Source organism: Hyperoodon ampullatus (assembly GCF_949752795.1).
Source record: "Hyperoodon ampullatus genome assembly, chromosome: 12".
NCBI lineage: Eukaryota > Metazoa > Chordata > Mammalia > Artiodactyla > Ziphiidae > Hyperoodon > Hyperoodon ampullatus.
Genome location: NC_136925.1, coordinates 47,751,618 through 47,771,881, shown reverse-complemented (window position 1 = coordinate 47,771,881; position 20,264 = coordinate 47,751,618). Strand labels below are relative to the sequence as shown.

General features: G+C 37.0%; 1 protein-coding gene across 3 annotated transcripts in view; it reads left to right on the top strand.

Moving 5' to 3' along the window:
• CEP85L (centrosomal protein 85L) overlaps window positions 1-20,264 on the top strand; it is a gene marked incomplete at both ends in the record, with an annotated part of 151,042 nt that overhangs the window by 91,687 nt on the left and 39,091 nt on the right. For all 3 annotated transcript variants that reach the window (XM_079716098.1, XM_079716099.1, XM_079716097.1), the window contains 2 exons: window positions 177-294; window positions 19,879-20,058. In XM_079716098.1, the coding sequence (XP_079572224.1) occupies window positions 177-294; window positions 19,879-20,058 (298 nt within the window). The remainder of the gene's footprint in view (window positions 1-176; window positions 295-19,878; window positions 20,059-20,264) is intronic.

The window sequence follows — 20,264 nt, the reverse complement described above, 5'->3', positions numbered from 1 at the left end:
AACTTTTTCTGTATTTAGCATATCTCATGGTACTGTGGTTTAAAAAGATTTCCTATTATGAATTTTAAGATTGATCATACTTTTATGCCAAATTAGAATACTGAAAGTTCTGCTTTTAATTATCACTTAGAAAAGTATATTTTTTGTAATGTGGTACCTCAACTTATGTTTTGCAGGCAGAAGCAACAAATTACCCACCTGCATGAAAGAATAAGGGATAATGAATTACGAGCACAACATGCCATGTTAGGACATTACGTAAATTGTGAGGATTCTTATGTGGCTAGTTTGCAGGTAAGATAATAAAGGATTTTGTAGTCGATTTATTAGTAAAACATGTAAATTATATACTAAACTTGAAAGAGTAGGACATTTTTTGGAGTTAATAATCTGTTCACATGGTTCATATTTATATGTGTAGTGAAAGATGTCCAAGTGCTGTTTTCCATCTGTCCAGTTCACACCCTTTCCCCACACAAACAGGAGCTACTATTAAGTTTCTAGTGTAGCCTTCCAGAGTTGACTTATATCACAACAAACACATATAAATATATTTTATCCTCCTACCTTCACAAAAAGTATCAAAATAAATACAGTATTCAACACCTTGCTTCTTTCCCTTAATATTATATAAAATTATATAAAATACAGTGATTATTTTCATATCATTACATAGGCAGCGTCCCTTTCCTTTGCTTTTACAACTGCTTGATTTCTCATTTTATGGAGACAGCATAATTTATTCAACCTGTCTCTACTTGTCAAAATTTGGGTTGTTTCTAGCTTGGGACTATTATACATAATCTTATAAAAGTGAAACGCTGTACTCACCATTTCACTTCCCGACCCCTGGCAACTACCATTCTACTTCATGTCTCTATAATTTTTATTACTCCAGGTATCTCATGTTAAGTGGAATTATACAGTATTTGTCTTTTTTGTGACTAGCATATTTCACTTAGCATAATATCCTCAAGGTTCATCCGTGTTGTAGCATGTGTCAGAATTTCCTTCCTTTTTAAGGCTGAATAATATCCCATTTTATGTATACCACATTTTGCTTTTCCCCTCATCTTTCAATGGACACTTGGGCTGAATCCACATTTTAGCTATAGTGAATAATGCTGCTATGAACATTTTTTATATTATTTATTTGAACATGGGTGTACAAATATCTCTTTGAGACCCTGCTTTCATTTCTTTTGAGTATATACCCAGAAATGGAATTGCTGGATCATATGGTAATTCTGTTTAAATTTTTGAGGAACTGCCACACCATTTTACCACAGTGGAGGTACCATTTTGCATTCTCACCAACAGTGTACAAGTGTTCTAGTTTCTCCACATTGTCACCAACACTTGTTATTTTCTGGTTTTTGATAGTAACCATCCTGATGATATCTCATTGTAATTTTGATTTGCATTTTCCTAATGATTAATGATGTTGAGCATCTTCACGTGCTTATTGGCTACTTCTGTACCTTCTTTGGAGAAAGATCTATCCAAGTCCTTTGCCCATTTTTAAATTGGACTGTTTGATTTTTTTCTTTATTGAGTTTTAGAGATTCTCTATTCTGGATATTAATCCTTTGTCAGATATATGATTTGCACATATTTTTTCTCATTCTGTGGGTTGCCTTCTTATTCTGTTGATAGTCCTTTGTGTCTTCATGCACGAGATTTTTAAACTTTCACGAAGTCCGATTTGTCTACTTTCCTTTTATTGCCTGTGTCTTTGGTGTTGTAGCCAAGAAATCATTACCAAATCCAGTGTCATGAAGCTTTTGCCACATGTTTTCTTCTAAGAGTTTTATAGTTTTAGGTCTTACATTTAGGTCTTAGATCCCTTACAAGTTAATTCTTGTATATGGTGTTAGGTAAGGGTCCAACTTCATTCTTTTTGCATGTGGATATCCAGTTTTCCCAGCATCATTTGTTGAAAAGACAATCTTTTCCCCATTGAATTGTCTTGGTACCTTGTCAAAAGTCACTTGACCATATATGTGAGGGTTTATTTCTGGGTTCTTTATTCTATTCCATCGGTCTATATATGTCTCTCCTTATACCAGTACAACACTGTTTTGATTACTGTAGCTTTGTAGAAAGTTTTGAAATCACAGAGTGTAAGTCCTCCTCTGTCCCCCTTTTTCAAGATTGTTTTGGTTATTTTGTAGTCCCTTGAGATTCTATATGAATTTTAGGGTGGGTTTTTCTATTTATGCAAAAAATATGTTATTGGGATTTTGATAGGGATTGCATTTGAATCTGTAGATCACTTTGAGTAGTACTGACATCTTAACAATATTAAGTTTTTCAGTCCATGAGCATGGGATATATTTCCATTTATTTGTGTCATCTTCAGTTTCTTTCAGCAGTGTTTTTTAGTTTTCATTGTACAGTTCTTTTACTTCTTCGGCTAAGTTACATCTTAAGTATTTTATTCTTCTTGATACTATTGTAGGTGGAATTGTTTTCATAATTTCCTCTTCAGGTCATTTATTATTAGTGTGTGTAGAGATGCAATTAAATTTTCTGTATTAACTTTGTATTCTGATACTTTGCTGAATCCATTCCTTTTTTTTTAAAATTTCTCCAGCTCAGACCCAGGAGGGTGGAGATACATTTTTTTAAAAAATATTTATTTAGTTGGTTGCACTGGGTCTTAGTTGTGGCAGGCAGGCCCCTTAGTTGTGGCATGTAAACTCTTAGTTGCAGCATGCACGTGGGAACTAGTTCCCCGACCAGGGATCAAACCCAGGGTGCCTGCGTTGGGAGCATGGAGTCTTATCCACTGCGCCACCAGGGAAGTCCCTGAATCCATTCTTTATTGCTAAAGAATGTGTATGATCATATCATCTGTGAACAGTGATAATTTTACATCTTCCTTTTCAATTTGGATGCCTTTAATTTCTTTTTCTTGCCTAATTGCTCTAGCTAGAAATTCCAGTACTCTGTTCAGTAGAAATGTTGTAAGTGGAAATCCTTTTTCCTGTTCTTAGAGGAGATGCTCTCAGTCTTTCACCATTGAGTATGATGTCTACTGTGGGTTTTTTCTGTATAGCTTTTATTATGTTGAGTAGTTTTCTTCTTTTCATAGCTTTTTGTGTGTTTTTTATCATAAAAGGGTGTCATATTTTGCTACATGCTCTTTTCAGCCTCAGTTGAGATGATTGTTTTTCTTTTTTCACTGTTTTTGTGCTGTATAATAGCATTGATTGATTTTTTTTTTTTTTTTTGCGGTATGCGGGCCTCTCACTGCCGTGGCCTCTCCCGTTGCAGAGCACAGGCTCTGGATGCACAGGCTCAGCAGCCATGGCCCATGGGCCCAGCTGCTCTGCGGCATTTGGGATCCTCCTGGACCGGGGCACGAACCCGCATCCCCTGCATCAGCAGGCAGACTCTCAACCACTGCGCCACCAGGGAAGCCCACATTGATTGATTTTTTAATGTTAAACCATCCTTACATTCCAGGAATAAATCCCACTTAGTCATGGAGTATAATCCTTTTTATATACTGCTAAATTCAGTTTGCTAATATTTTGTTGAGGATTTTTATATCAGTGTTCAAAAGGGTTGTTGGTCTGTAGTTTTTGTGTAGTGTCTTCATCTGGCTTTGATATCAGAATAATGCTGACCTCAGAATGGGTTAGCAAGTGTTCCATCCTCTTCCAGTTTTTAGAAAAGTTTGAGAAAGATAGATATTAATTCTTCTTTAAATGTTTGGTAGAAATTGTCAGTTAAGCCATCAGGTTCAGGGCTAAGGCTTTTGTTTGTTTGGAGATTTTTGATTACTGATTCAATCTCCTTACTAGTTGTAGGTCTACTCAGATTTTCTACTTCTTCATGATTTAGTGTTAATAGGTTTTGCTTCTAGGAATTTGCCATTTCATCTAGTTTTTCCAATTTGTTGAACAGTTAATTCTTTATACTACTCTTTTATAATCCTTTTTTTGATAGAATTGATATTGTCTCCATTTAAATTTCTGATTTTAGTAATTTGAGTCTTCTTTTTTTCTTAGGCCATCTAGCAAAAGGTTTGTTAATTTTGTTCTTTTCAAAGAACCAACTTTTGGTTTCATTTATTTTCTCTATTATTTTTCTATTCTTTATTTCATTTATCTCTGCTCTAATCTTTATTTTCTTCCTTCTGATAGCTTTGGATTTAGTTTGTTCTTCTTTTTCCAGTTCCTTATGTTGTAAAGTTACGTTGTTGATTTGAGATCTTTTTCTTGTTTTCTCCATATGGATTTAATATGTATTTCTCCTAAGACTGATGTTGAACTTCTTTTTATATATTTAAGACCCATTCATGTTTCTTTTTCTGTGAATTGTTTTTTCGTATTTTTTTGCTTATTTTTTCTGTATTGGTTTTTTTGCTTATGGATTTTCTGAACCCTTTAATGGAAAAAAGTTAATTTCTTTTACATATAATTTGATTTGAAAATGCATTTTCTGAATTGTCATAATATTTTCATTCTATTTATATCATTTTCTCATTTTTTTCCTTTATCTATTTTTTTCTACCATGAAGTCTCTCTAATTCTGATGAGTATTTTATAAATAAACCATTTTGGAAATGAACCCATTTAACAAACAATTATTAAACATCCACTGTGCTAAATTCTGAGATCACAAAAGTGAAAAATAGTTCCTGCCTTCCTGAATCTCGAACTATGAAGGGAGAGACCATGTAGGTAAACACATTTACCCAATCCTTTAAAATTTATTATGATTCCTATAGATTAGGCATCGTCTAGGTGCTAGGAATAGAAATGTGAACGAGATTCGTTTTGTCCTTGAGAGTACAGTCTAATGGGAACACGGACATAGGGTCTATGATGCCTCATAACAAAATTTATATGGCTGGAAGGACTACTTTCTCAAATTATTACTGTTTTTAAGAATTGTCCTTAATATTTGTTTTTATATATTTCTATGTACACTTTATAACTGGCTTGTTTATTTACAAAAAGAAGAAAAACTATTGGCAAATTACTTAATGGTGGTATGTACTTTTGTTTGGTCACTTTCATTAACATCTTTATTCCTAGAATTAAAAAAAATCAATTTAAGTGGAATTTTTCCCCCACTATATTTTCAAACTTGTAGTTTTATTAAAGGCATTGTTATATTAAAATCGGGACATATTAAAGACCAAATAACTATCAGACTTATTTGAGGCAGAGGCACTTAACAGAGATTCCAGCTTGTTTATCATACTTCAGTTACTAGTGTATCAAATACCTTGTTATTATGTGGTTTCATCTTCAAGTTCCATCACATGATAGCAAGGCTTTGTCATACTGAGATTAATAGTGTACAGTTATTCGAAAGTGGTATTTCTATACTACTTAAGTAGTATAAGTTGCTTTGATAAGGGTATTTTAATAGAACCATGCAGTTTCTCCGTATAACTTTATTATTCTGAATAAAGGTTTTACTTGAATTATACAATTATTATTATATTACCAAAACCATTTAAAACTTACATTATCTGCAAGCTGAAGAAAATGTTTTTTGACACAGCATCAGGCCAGAAGAGGGCTCTCTATGTCAGTCGCAAGGACAGATAGAAATATCTGGAAAGGTATGGAAAATGGGCTGCTAAAAATATTAGAAGAATTTTAAATTATGTGGGGAATTAAAATATTGTTGAGAAATTCATTTTAAAAGATAAGTGCAATTAATAAAAGGAAATACAGGGAAAACCCTAAGTACTAAATGGATATGATAAATATATAAGATAAACTTTTTTCCAGGAGATTGATACAGAGAGTGGATAAAACAGCAAAAGTTTAGGAGAAAAAACTAATAAGATAATAAAATTTTCTTTAGTGAAGGAATTATTTTGGCATGTGAATAGTGTTTTTATTTTTCTTCACTTTTTCATTGAACAGATTTGACATGTAATATGGTGTAAGTTTAAGGTGTGTGGCATGTTACTTTGATACATTTGTATGTAATATGATTGCTATTGTAGTGGTATTTATCACATTACATAACTTATATATAGTACGATATAATTGTCTGTATTCATTACACTGTGCATTAGGTTTTATGGCATATTTACTACTTGTTAAAGTTTTACCCTTAAACACCATCACTCTTATCCCCTGTGGGAGCTCGCCACCGCCCATCCCTGGTAAGGAGGTACTCTTATGTTTTTTACAGGTTTAACATTTTAGATTCCACATATAAATGGTATCATACAATACTTACCTTTCTCTGATTTATCTCACTTAGCATAATGTGCTCAAGGTCTACCCATGTTGTCTCAAATGGAAGATACCCTCCTTTCTCATGGCTGAGTAATATTCCATTGTGTGTTACATCTTTTGTCGATTCATCTGTTGATGGGTACTGGGCTGTTTCCATACCTTGGCTGTTGTGAATAATGCTGCGATAACCATGGGGGGGGTGCATGTATCTTGTAGAAATCCAATTTTCTTTGAGTATATGCCCAGAGATGGAATTGCTGGATCACATGGTAGATTTGTCTTTTATTTTTTTGAAGAGGCTTCATATTGTTTTCTGTAGTGGTCACGCCAATTTACATTCCCACCAACCAAGTTTTTTTTTTTTTTTAAATATCTTTATTGGAGTATAATTACTTTACAATGGTGTGGTAATTTCTCCTTTACAACAAAGTGAATCAGTTATACATATACATATGTTCCCATATCTCTTCCCTCTTGTGTCTCCCTCCCTCCCACCCTCCCTATCCCACCCTTCTAGGTGGTCACAAACCACCTAGGTGATCTCCGTGTGCCATGCGACTGCTTCCCACTAGCTGTCCACCCTACGTTTGGTAGTGTATATATGTCCATGCCACTCTCTCACTTCGTCACAGCTTACCCTTCCCCCTCCCTGTATCCTCAAGTCCATGCTCTAGTAGGTCTGTGTCTTTATTCCCGTCCTACCCCTAGGCTCTTCATGACATTTTTTTTCTTAGATTCCATATATATGTGTTAGCATATGGTATTTGTTTTTCTCCTTCTGACTGACTTCACTCTGTATGACAGACTCCAGGTCCATCCACCTCACTACAAATAACATAATTTCGTTTTCTTTATGGCTGAGTAATATTCCATTGTATATATGTGCCATATCTTCTTTATCCATTCATCTGTTGATGGACACTTAGGTTGCTTCCATGTCCTGGCTATTGTAAATAGAGCTGCAATGAACATATTGGTACACGACTCTTTGTGAATTACGGTTTTCTCAGGGTATGTGCCCAGTAGTGGGATTGCTGGGTCATATGGTAGTTCTATTTGTAGTTTTTTAAGGAACCTCCATACTGTTCTCCATAGTGGCTGTATCAATTTACATTTCCACCAACAGTGCAAGAGTGTTCCCTTTTCTCCACACACTCTCCAGCAATTATTGTTTCTAGATTTTTTGATGATGGCCACTCTGACCAGTGTGAGATGATACCTCATTGTAGTTTTTTTTTTTTTTTAATTTTTTTATTTTTTTTTATTAGTTTCTGCTTTATAACAAAGTGAATCAGTCATACATATACATCTGTTCCCACATCCCTTCCCTCATGCATCTCCCTCTCTCCCACCCTCCCCATCCCACCCCTCCAGGCAGTCACAAAGCACCCAGCTGATCTCCCTGTGCTCTGCGGCTGCTTCCCACTATCTATCTACCTTACGTTTGGTAGTGTATATATGTCCATGCCTCTCTTTCGCTTTGTCACAGCTTACCCTTCCCCCTCCCCATATCCTCAAGTCCATTCTCAAGTAGGTCTGTGTCTTTATTTCTGTCTTACCCCTATGTTCTTCATGACATTTTTTTTTCTTAAATTCCATATATATGTGTCAGCATACAGTATTTGTCTTTCTCTTTCTGACTTACTTCACTCTGTATGACAGACTCTAGGTCCATCCACCTCATTACAAATAGCTCAATTTCATTTCTTTTTATGGCTGAGTAATATTCCATTGTATATATGTGCCACATCTTCTTTACCCATTCATCCGATGATGGACACTTAGGTTGTTTCCATCTCCGGGCTATTGTAAATAGGGCTGCTATGAACATTTTGGTACATGTCTCTTTTTGAATTATGGTTTTCTCAGGGTATATGCCTAGTAGTGGGATTGCTGGGTCATATGGTAGTTCTATTTGTAGTTTTTTTTTTTTTGCTGTACGCGGGCCTCTCACTGCTGTGGCCTCTCCCGCTGCGGAGCACAGGCTCCGCGGCCATGGCTCGCGGGCCCAGCCGCTCCGCGGCATGTGGGATCCTCCGGGATAGGGGCACGAACCCGTGTCCCCTGCATCGGCAGGCGGACTCTCAACCACTGCGCCACCAGGGAAGCCCTATTTGTAGTTTTTTAAGGAACCTCCATACCGTTCTCCATAGCGGCTGTACCAATTCACATTCCCACCAGCAGTGCAAGAGGGTTCCCTTTTTTCCACACCCTCTCCAGCATTTATTGTTTCTAGATTTTTTGATGATGGCCATTCTGATTGGTGTGAGATGATATCTCATTGTAGTTTTGATTTGCATTTCTCTAATGAGTAAAGATGTTGAGCATCCTTTCATGTGTTTGTTGGCAGTCTGTATATCTTCTGTGGAGAAATGTCTATTTAGGTCTTCTGCCCATTTTTGGATTGGGTTGTTTGTTTTTTTGTTATTGAGCTGCATGAGCTGCTTATAAATTTTGGAGATTAATCCTTTGTCAGTTGCTTCATTTGCAAATATTTTCTCCCATTCTGAGGGTTGTCTTTTGGTCTTGTTTATGGTTTCCTTTGCTGTGCAAAAGCTTTGAAGTTTCATTAGGTCCCATGTGTTTATTTTTGTCTTTATTTCCATTTCTCTAGGAGGTGGGTCAAAAAGGATCTTGCTGTGATTTATGTCATAGAGTGTTCTGCTTATGTTTTCCTCTAAGAGTTTGATAGTGTCTGGCCTTACATTTAGGTCTTTAATCCATTTTGAGCTTATTTTTGTGTATGGTGTTAGGGAGTGATCTAATCTCATACTTTTACATGTCCCTGTCCAGTTTTCCCAGCACCACTTATTGAAGAGACTGTCCTTTCTCCACTGTACATTCCTGCCTCCTTTATCAAAGATAAGGTGACCATATGTCCGTGGGTTTATCTCTGGGCTTTCTATCCTGTTCCATTGATCTATCTTTCTGTTTTTGTGCCAGTACCATACTGTCTTGATTACTGTAGCTTTGTAGTATAGTCTGAAGTCAGGGAGCCTGATTCCTCCAGCTCCATTTTTCGTTCTCAAGATTGCTTTGGCTATTCGGGGTCTTTTGTGTTTCCATACAAATTGTGAAATTTTTTGTTCTAGTTCTGTGAAAAATGCCAGTGGTAGTTTGCTAGGGATTGCATTGAATCTGTAGATTGCTTTGGGTAGTAGAGTCATTTTCACAATGTTGATTCTTCCAATCCAAGAACATGCTACATCTCTCCATCTATTTGTATCATCTTTAATTTCTTTCATCAGTGTCTTATCATTTTCTGCATACAGGTCTTTTGTCTCCTTAGGTAGGTTTATTCCTAGATATTTTATTCTTTTTGTTGCAGTGGTAAATGGGAGTGTTTCCTTGATTTCACTTTCAGATTTTTCATCATTAGTATATAGGAATGCCAGAGATTTCTGTGCATTAATTTTGTATCCTGCAACTTTACCAAATTCATTGATTAGCTCTAGTAGTTTTCTGGTAGCATCTTCAGGATTCTCTATGTATAGTATCATGTCATCTGCAAACAGTGACAGCTTTACTTCTTCTTTTCCGATTTGGATTCCTTTTATTTCCTTTTCTTCTCTGATTGCTGTGGCTAAAACTTCCAAAACTATGTTGAATAAGAGTGGTGAGAGTGGGCAACCTTGTCTTGTTCCTGATCTCAGTGGAAATGGTTTCAGTTTTTCACCATTGAGGACGATGCTGGCTGTGGGTTTGTCATATATGGCCTTTATTATGTTGAGGAAAGTTCCCTCTATGCCTACTTTCTGCAAGGTTTTTATCATAAATGGGTGTTGAATTTTGTCGAAAGCTTTCTCTGCATCTATTGAGATGGTCATATGGTTTTTCTCCTTCAACTTGTTAATATGGTGTATCACGTTGATTGATTTGCGTATATTGAAGAATCCTTGCATTCCTGGAATAAACCCCACTTGATCATGGTGTATGATCCTTTTAATGTGCTGTTGGATTCTGTTTGCTAGTATTTTGTTGAGGATTTTGGCATCTATGTTCATCAGTGATATTGGCCTGTAGTTTTCTTTCTTTGTGACATCCTTGTCTGGTTTTGGTATCAAGGTGATGGTGGCCTTGTAGAATGAGTTTGGGAGTGTTCCTCCCTCTGCTATATTTTGGAAGAGTTTGAGAAGGATAGGTGTTAGCTCTTCTCTAAATGCTTGATAGAATTCGCCTGTGAAGCCATCTGGTCCTGGGCTTTTGTTTGTTGGAAGATTTTTTATCATAGTTTCAATTTCAGTGCTTGTGATTGGTCTGTTCATATTTTCTATTTCTTCCTGATTCAGTCTTGGCAGGTTGTGCATTTCTAAGAATTTGTCCATTTCTTCCAGGTTGTCCATTTTATTGGCATAGAGTTGCTTGTAGTAATCTCTCATGATCTTTTGTATATCTGCAGTGTCAGTTGTTACTTCTCCTTTTTCATTTCTAATTCTATTGATTTGAGTCTTCTCCCTTATTTTCTTGATGAGTCTGGCTAATGGTTTATCAATTTTGTTTATCTTCTCAAAGAACCAGCTTTTAGTTTTATTGATCTTTGCTATCGTTTCCTTCATTTCTTTTTCATTTATTTCTGATCTGATTTTTATGATTTCTTTCCTTCTGCTAACTTTGGGATGTTTTTGTCCTTCTTTCTCTAATTGCTTTAGGTGCAAGGTTAGGTTGTTTATTCGAGATGTTTCCTGTTTCTTTTTTTTTTTTTTTTGCGGTATGCGGGCCTCTCACCGCTGTGGCCACTCCCGTTGCAGAGCACAGGCTCCGGACGTGCAGGCCCAGCGGCCATGGCCCACGGGCCCAGCCGCTCCGCGGCACGTGGGATCCTCCCAGACCGGGGCACGAACCCGCATCCCCTGCATCGGCAGGCGGACTCTCAACCACTGCGCCACCAGGGAAGCCCTGTTTCCTGTTTCTTAAGGTGGGATTGTATTGCTATAAACTTCCCTCTTAAAACTGCTTTTGCTGCATCCCATAGGTTTTGGGTTGTCGTGTCTCCATTGTCATTTGTTTCTAGGTATTTTTAAATTTCCTCTTTGATTTCTTCAGTGATCACTTGGTTATTAAGTAGTGTATTGTTTAGCCTCCATGTGTTTGTATTTTTTACAGATCTTTTCCTGTAATTGATATCTAGTCTCATAGCACTGTGGTCAGAAAAGATACTTGATACAATTTCAATTTTCTTAAATTTACCACGGCTTGATTTGTGACCCAAGATATGATCTATCCTGGAGAATGTTCCATGAGCACTTGAGAAAAATGTGTATTCTGTTGTTTTTGGATGGAATGTCCTGTAAATATCAATTAAGTCCATCTTGTTTAATGTATCATTTAACGCTTGTGTTTCCTTATTTATTTTCATTTTGGATGATCTGTCCATTGGTGAAAGGGGGGTGTTAAAGTCCCCTACTATGATTGTGTTACTGTCGATTTCCCCTTTTATGGCTGTTAGTATTTGCCTTATGTATTGAGGTGCTCCTATGTTGGGTGCATAAATATTTACAATTGTTATATCTTCTTCCTGGATCGATCCCTTGATCATTATGTAGTGTCCTTCTTTGTCTCTTCTAATAGTCTTTATTTTAAAGTCTATTTTGTCTGATATGAGAATTGCTACTCCAGCTTTCTTTTGATTTCCATTTGCATGGAATATCTTTTTCCATCACTTTCAGTCTGTAAGTGTCCCTAGGTGTGAAGTGGGTCTCTTGTAGACAGCGTGTATATGGGTCTTGGTTTTGTTTCCATTCAGCCAGTCTGTGTCTTTTGGTTGGAGCATTTAATCCATTCACATTTAAGGTCATTATCGATATGTTTGTTCCTGTAACCATTTTCTTAATTTTTGGGGGTTTGTTTTTGTAGGTCCTTTTCTTCTCTTGTGTTTCCCACATAGAGAAGTTCTTTTAGCATTTGTTGTAGAGCTGGTTTGGTGGTGCTGAATTCTCTTAGCTTTTGCTTGTCTGTAAAGTTTAAAATTTCTCCATCGAGTCTAAATGAGATCCTTGCCAGCTAGAGTAATCTTGGTTGTATGTTCTTGCATTTCATCACTTTAAATATGTCATTCCGCTCCCTTCTGGCTTGTAGAGTTTTTGCTGAGAAATCAGGTGTTAACCTTATGGGAGTTCCCTTGTATGTTATTTGTCATTTTCCCTTGCTGCTCTCAATAATTTTTCTTTGTCTTTAATTTTTGCCAGTGTGATTACTATGTGCCTCGGCGTGTTTCTCCTTGGGTTTATCCTGTATGGACTTGCTGTGCTCCCTGGACTTGGGTGGCCATTTCCTTTCCCATGTTAGGGAAGTTTTTGAGTATAATCTCTTCAGATATTTTCTCGGGTCCTTTCTGTCTCTCTTCTCCTTCTGGGACCCCTGTAATGCAAATGTTGTTGTGTGTAATGTTGTCCCAGAGGTCTCTTAGGCTGTCTTCATTTCTTTTCATTCTTTTTTCTTTATTCTGTTCCGCAGCAGTGAATTCCACCATTCTGTCTTCCAGGTCACTTATCTCTTCTTCTGCCTCAGTTATTCTGCTATTGATTCCTTCTAGTGTAGTTTTCATTTCAGTTATTGTATTGTTCACCTCTGTTTGTTTGTGCTTTAATTTTCTAGGTCTTTGTTAAACATTTGTTGCATCTTCTCGATCTTTGCCTCCATTCTTTTTCCAAGGTCCTGGATCATCTTCGCTATCATTATCCTGAATTCTTTTTCTGGAAGGTTGCCTATCTCCACTTCTTTAGTTGTTTTTTGGGGTTTTATCTTGTTCCTTCATCTGGTACATAGCCCTCTGCCTTTTCCTCTTGTCTGTCCTTCTGTGAATGTGGTTTTTGTTCCACAGGCTGCAGGATTGTAGTTCTTACTTCTGCTCTCTGCCCTCTGGTGGGTGAGGCTATCTAAGAGGCTTGTGCAAGTTTCCTGATGGGAGAGACTGGTGGTGGATAGGGATGCCTGTTGCTCTGGTGGGCAGAGCTAAGTAAAACTTTAATCCACTTGTCTGCTGATGGGTGGGACTGGGTTCCCTCCCTGTTGGTTGTTTGGCCTGAGGCAACCCAACACTGGAGCCTACCTGTGCTCTTTGGTGGGGTAAATAGGGACTCTGGGAGGGCTCATGCCAAGGAGTACTTCCGAGACCCCCCGCTTCTGCAGGAGATTCTCCAACACTAGCACGTAGGTCTGGGTCAGTCTCCTATGGGGTCACTTCTCCTTCCCCTGGGTCCCGATACGCACACTACTTTGTGTGAGCCCTCCAAGAGTGGAGTCTCTGTTTCCCCCAGTCTGTCGAAGTCCTGTAATCAAATCCTGCTAGCCTTCAAAGTCTGATTCTCTAGTAATTCCTCCTTCCGTTGCCAGACCCTCAGGTTGGGAAGCCTGACGTGGGGCTCAGAACCTTCACTCCAGTGGGCAGACTCCTGTGGTATAATGTTCTCCAGTTTGTGAGTCACCCACCCAGCAGTTACGAGATTTGATTTTATTGTGATTGCGCCCCTCCTATGGTCTCATTGTGGCTTCTCCTTTGTCTTTGAATGTGGGGTATCTTTTTTGGTGAGTTCCAGTGTCCTCCTGTTGATGATTGTTCAGCAGTTACTTGTGATTCCGGTGCTCTCACAAGAGGGAGTGAGAGCACGTCCTTCTCCTCCGCCATCTTGAACAAATCTCTAGTTCATTTTTGTGGAGGGTGTAAGGTCTGTGTCTAGAATCTTTTTTTACATGTGGATGTTCAGTTGTTCCAGTATCATTTGTTGAAAAGACTGTTTTTGCTCCATTGTACTGCCTTTGCTCTCTTGTCAGTAGATTGGTTGACTGTATTTGTGTGGATCTATTTCTGGGCTCTGCATTCTGTTCCATTGACCTGTTTGTTTGTTCTTTCCCCAATACCACACATTCTTGATTACTGTAAGTCTTGAAGTCAGGGTGTCAGTCCTCCATCTTGGTTGGTTCATCTCCTTAAGTATTACGTTGGCCATTCTGGAGCCTTTGTTTTTCCATATAAACTTTAGAATCAGCTTGTCACTATCCACAAAATAACTTGCTGGGATTTTTATTGAAATTGCATCGAGTCTATAGATCAAGTTGGGAAGAACTTGACATCTTGACAATACTGAGTCTGTCCATGAACAGGGAATATCTCTTCATTTATTTTGTCCTTCTTTGATATCTTTGATCAGAGTTTTGTAGTATTCCTTGTATAGATCTTATATATACACATTTTGTTAGATTTATACTATTATGTTTTGGGGGGTGCTAATGTAAATGGTAATGTGTTTTTAGTTTCAAATTACACTTGTTCATTGCTGTTATATAGGAAAGAAAGTGCCTGACTTTCATATATTTCAGTCCACTCTCTTTTTGCTTGCATGGTTTCTGAGAAGTTGTGTAAAGCTCTTATCTTTTCCTGTCTATAGGTAAGGTATTTTCTCCTCTCGTTTCTTTCACAATTTTTTTAATCTTTGATTTTCAAAAATTTGAATATGATATGCTTAAGTGTAGTTTTTGGGCATTTATTCTGCTTGGTGTTCTCTGAGCTTCCTGGATCTGAGGTGTGGTATGTGACCATTTGGGGGAAATTCTCAAATCATATTGTTTAAAATATTGCTGTTTTCTTTCTCTCTTTTCCTTGTGGTGTTCCCATAAGATGTATATTACAACTTTTGTAGTTATCTCACAACTCTTGGATATTCTGTTCTATTTTTTCCAATCTTTTTCCTCTTTGCTCTTAAGTTTTAGAAGTTTCTTCTGTCATATCCTCAAGCTCAGATTGGTTCCTGCGCCAGGTTCAGTCTACTGATAACCACATCAAAGACATTCTTCGTTTCTGTTTCAGTGTTTTTTGTCTCTAGAGTTTCTTTTATAGTCTTTCCAGCTCTGTTCTTATATTATCCATCTGTTCTTGAATGTTGTCTACTTCAGCAGTAAAGCCCTTAAGCATGTTAGTTATAGTTTTTAAAAATGTCTGTTCTGATAATTCCAACATTTGTGACATATCTGACTCTAGTTCTGATGCTTGTTCAGTCTCTCCAGATGTACTGATATAAGGAAATGTGGTAAATAGGCCTTTAGTAATGTCATGGTAGGGTGTGGGGCAGGGGAAGCATTCTCTGGCCCTCTGACTTAGTCTTTTCGTGAGCCTGTGCTCCTGGACTCTGAACTTCACCAGTGCTTCTTAGTTTTTTCTTTCCCACCCTCAGGTAGGACAGGATGGCTAGAGGCAGCTGAGTTGGATATTAACCCTTCCCCCATGTGGAAGGCTAGAGGGAGCTGGTTTGGGATTTTTTCCTTCTAGGTACGTTAGTTCCCTTCTAGGTAGGTTAGTCTCTGGTAAAGTAGTTTCTCCTGACAGGCCTTGTTAAGAAGAACATAGAGCTTTGGCATTTCAGAATGGTTTCTTTTCTCCTCCCTCTGCTGGAAGCACAAAGGGATTCATTGTGAGGACCTGGTAGAGCTTCTAGTGGTATAATTCAAGAATATTGGGTGTCCCCTATGACTGGGTGCCCCTGGAGTTTTTGACTCTCAGACCTTCACTCTGAGCCTCCAACAAATTCATCAATTACAGTTCTGGTTTTCCTACTTCAGCACTGGTTCCCATGGATAATTCTGTTCCAGTAGGTGTGATTTTCTGTATTTTCCTGTTTCTCCAATTTTGGGGGTTGCAGTTTGCCCGATAACCTCACTTCTCTGACAGATCTAAGAAGAGTTGTTGATTTTTCAGTTTGTTCAGCTTTTCACTTGTTGGTAAAACAGGTTGGCAATTTCTGAGCTCATTATATGCCTGACGGGAAATTGTAAATCTTTATTAACTTTTTTACAGTTTCCTAGCCTATCCTGGCCATTTTTCTGGGTTCTAGACACATCTCTTTGCCTGATGTTCGTATATATTTGTATCTTAATATCAATAGGCTCTAATTGTAATTAAGTACGTTTGCTTAAACCTGTTCTCCCACATGACCTACTTACCTCTGCTCAGAATATGATCTTCCCTGTTACTTAGACTCAGAATTTCGAACCTTTAGTTATCTTTAACATTTCTTGTCCATTCACACCTTAAAAAATAATTTTCTCTAAATCCTCTCATTTCTGCTTCCAGAGTTTCTTCCTTCTGTTCTCAGTATTCTTGTTCAGCTCCTTGGTTTTTTCAGCTAAATAGGTTAGGATAATTTCTTAAAGTGATATATTCATATCCATTCACCATATCCTTTAATTCATCTTGTTCATTACGTCCAATTGTTATAGTTCTCTCTTGTCCTTTTTCCTCTTTTCTTTTCCCTTTAATCTAAAGTTACTAAGAGTTTACACACTATGGTAAGTGCTAGGGAATACAGAGATTTACAAAACAGAGTTCACAGACTTCTTAAACATGTTACTTTCTTGTTCTAGAACCATCACCGGATTCCCATTTCCTATGAATTAAGGTTGAATTCTGAACCTTGTGATTCTAAAGTATGGTCTCACGTAGATGTTTTAATTTTCTCTTATATTCCCCCCTCTTATAACCTAAACTTTATGGGTACTCAGTGCATATATTCCATCTTTTACCTTTTTAAAATGTTCTTTCTGGAATGCTTTTCTTCCTTTCTCTGTTCCTGCCAGAATCCTCCTTATTTTCAAAGTCTGTCCGAAAAGCCACCTTTCCAGTAAAGCCTTTCCCTCCTTCGCCCCATGCCCTTTTCATCTATCCTCCCCACTTCCAACACTTTGTACTGAAGATGGCTTTTCTTTGGCTGCCATACTATATTGTATCCTGTATATAATTATCTAAGGGTTTCTCTTATGCTTTTGATTAGAATTTGAGTTTGTAAAGGGCAGTGCCTGAGTCGGTTATCTTTGAAATACCATGCACATGATAAATGCTGTTTATATAATCAAAATTTTTTTCCTTCCAGTTTTATGGAGATATAAATTGACATACAGCACTGTATAAATTTAAGGTGTATAGCGTAAGGATTTAACCTTCATGCATCATGAAATGATTACCACAGTAAGTTTAGTGAGCATCCACCATCTCATACAAATACAGAATAAAAGAAAAAGAAAAAAACATATTTTTTCTTGTGATGAGAATTCTTATGATTCACTTTCTTAACAACTTTCATATATAACATACAGCAATGTTAATTATGTTTATCATGTCGTCCATTACATCCCTAGTACTTATTTATCCTCTAACTGGAGGTTTGTACCTTTTGACCCCCTTCATCCACTTCCCCTTCTTCCACCCCTGCCTCTGGTAACCACAGATTTGATCTCTTTTTTTCTATGAGTTTGTTTTTTTGTTTTTGAAGTGTAATTGACCTACAATATTATGTTAGTTCCTAGTGCACAGCATATTGATTCAGTATTTCTATACATGACAGAATGGTCACCACACTAAGTCTAGTTACCTCCTGTCACCATACAAAGATATTCCAGTATTATTGACCATGTTCCCCGCACTGCACATTTCATACCTGTGACTCATTGATTTTGTAACTAGAAGTTTGTACCTCTTCATCTCCCTCACCTGTTTGTTCTATGTATCTATGACTGTTTCTGTTTTGTTATGTTTGTTCATTTGTTTTGTTTTTTAAATTCCGTGTATAAGCAAAATCATATAGTATTTGTCTTTCTCTGTCTGACTTAACTTCACTTAGCATAATACCCTCTAGTTCCATCCATATTGTGGCAGATAGCAAGATTTCATCTTATATTATAGCTGAGTAATATTCTGTTGGATGGATAGATAGATAGATATAGATATCACCTCTTCTTTATACATTCATCTATCGATAGGCACTTAGGTTGCTTCCATATCTTGGCTATTGTTCACTGCTGCAGTGAACATAGGGTTGCATATATCTTTTCAAATTAAGTGATTTTGTTTTCTTCAGATAAATACCCAGGAGTGGAATTGCTTGATCATATAATAGCTCTATTTCTAATTTTTTGAGAAACTGACCTACTGTTTTCCATAGTGGCTGCACCAGTTTGCATCCCACTAACAGCGCACGAGGGTTCTTTTTCTCTGCATCCTGGCCAACACTTTATTGTTATTTGTTGTCTTTCTGATGATAGCCATTCTGATAGGTGTGAGGTTGTATCTCACTGTGGTTTTGATTTGCATTTCCCCTACGATTAGTGATGTTGAGCATCTTTTCATGTGCCTGTTGGCAATCTGTATGTCTTCTTTGCAAAAATGTTTTTTCAGGTCCTCTGTCCATTTTTAAATTTTTTTTTTGATGTTGAATTGTGAGTCCTTCGTATATTTTGGATATTAACCCCTTATCAGATAAATCATTTGCCATTATCTTCTCTCATTCAGTAGGTGGCCTTTCTGTTGTTGATAGTTTCCTTCGTAGTGCAAAGGCTTTTTAGTTTGATTTAGTCCCATTTGTTTATTTTTGCTTTTGTTGCCCTTGCTGAGGAGACATAATCCCAAAAACATTGCCAAAACTGATATCAAAGAGTGTACTGCCTGTGTTTTCTTCTAGGAGTTTTATGATTTCAGGTCTTACATTTTAAGTCTTTAATCCATTTTGAGTTTATTTTTTATATGGTGTGAGAAAGCATCCAGTTTGATTCTTTTGCATGTAGCTGTCCAGTTTTTCCAACACCATTTATTGAAGAAGCTGTTTTTTCCCCTGTTGTATTGCCTCGTATGTCATAGATTAATTGACCATATAAGTATGGGTTCTTTTCTGGGCTCTCTATTCTGTGCCACTGATTTATGTGCCTGTTTTTGTGCCAGTACCATACCGTGTATATAATTTTTGAATTGCATCTCTACCTTTTGAAAAAGTATGAGTTCTTCAAGGCCTAGTTCAAGTTCACTTCTATAAAGCCTTTCCATAGCTACTACACATACAACTATCTTAGCACTTAGGCAGTTTTTGTTGTCTTTTTGTGTGTGACACTTTATTAAACTGGTGGGACCTTGTTCTATTAACTGTTGACTCCCCAGTACACAATGCCTAACATATGTGCTTAGTAAATAGAAAAATAATCTGTTTCTTTACTTTCACATTACTTTGTTGGTATCACATTCTTATCACATTCTAATTTGTTTGAGGAAATATTTGTATTTCCTGCCCTCCTCTTCCAGGTTGTAATGCTGCAGGGGGAAGGGGAGGGAAGAGATTTTGTCTAACTCTCCTTCAAAGCCTTGCTCATGAAAAGAATAATACATTTATTCATTAAGCAATTATTTTTTAACATTTATTTTGTGCCAGTCACTGTTCTATGAAATAGGGATATAAGAGCAACTAAGATGGACAGAAATTCCTGATTTCATGGACCTTAGTTTCTAGTTAGGGGAAACACTCTATTACTACTTACTGAGTTTAATATTAGCTAAAAAATGATCACCTGTGAGGAAATATTTCTTTAGTTCTTATTTACTTCCCCTGAGATTTCACTTCTTTATAATGTACTTTTTATACTCTAATGGTACTTTTTAACCAAATAATAACTGCTTTTTATTAAGCTTCTGCTGTGTGCTAGGAACTTTACATAACTTGTTGATGGTAAGCAATTTGAATTGATCATGGCACATAACTAGGAAGCAGGAGAGCTGGGATTTATGCCAAGGTCTGTCATTAAAGGCTATTTGTACTCTTTGTACTGTACCTCATTTCTAATTTCTTTCCATTTATTCAAGACAGATCAAACTTTTAAAGTCTTACCCATGTTTTTTTTTCTTTCTGAATAGCCACAATATGAGAATACTTCCCTCCAGACTCCATTTTCAGACCAGTCAACATCCCATTCCCAGCAAGAGGAACTTGAGCAAAAGCTTGCATCTACTGAGAAAGAGGTTTTACAGCTCAATCAGTTTCTAAAACAAAGAATAAGTCAATTTAGTGAAGAGAAGAAGAAACTGGAGGAAAAGGTAGGTATTTTTAATAAAGTTGAATTGGGTCAAGGGCATTCCTTCAACATATGATTTTTTTGTCATCTACTCTATGCCAGGTGTCATACCAGGTTTTATTTACATTGAAGTGATTAGTTTTACAGTAACTTTTGAGAAACCCTGTGCTATCTACAAAAATCCAGGCATTTTTTTTGAGAGAGAAAAATACCACTGTGTATTATATT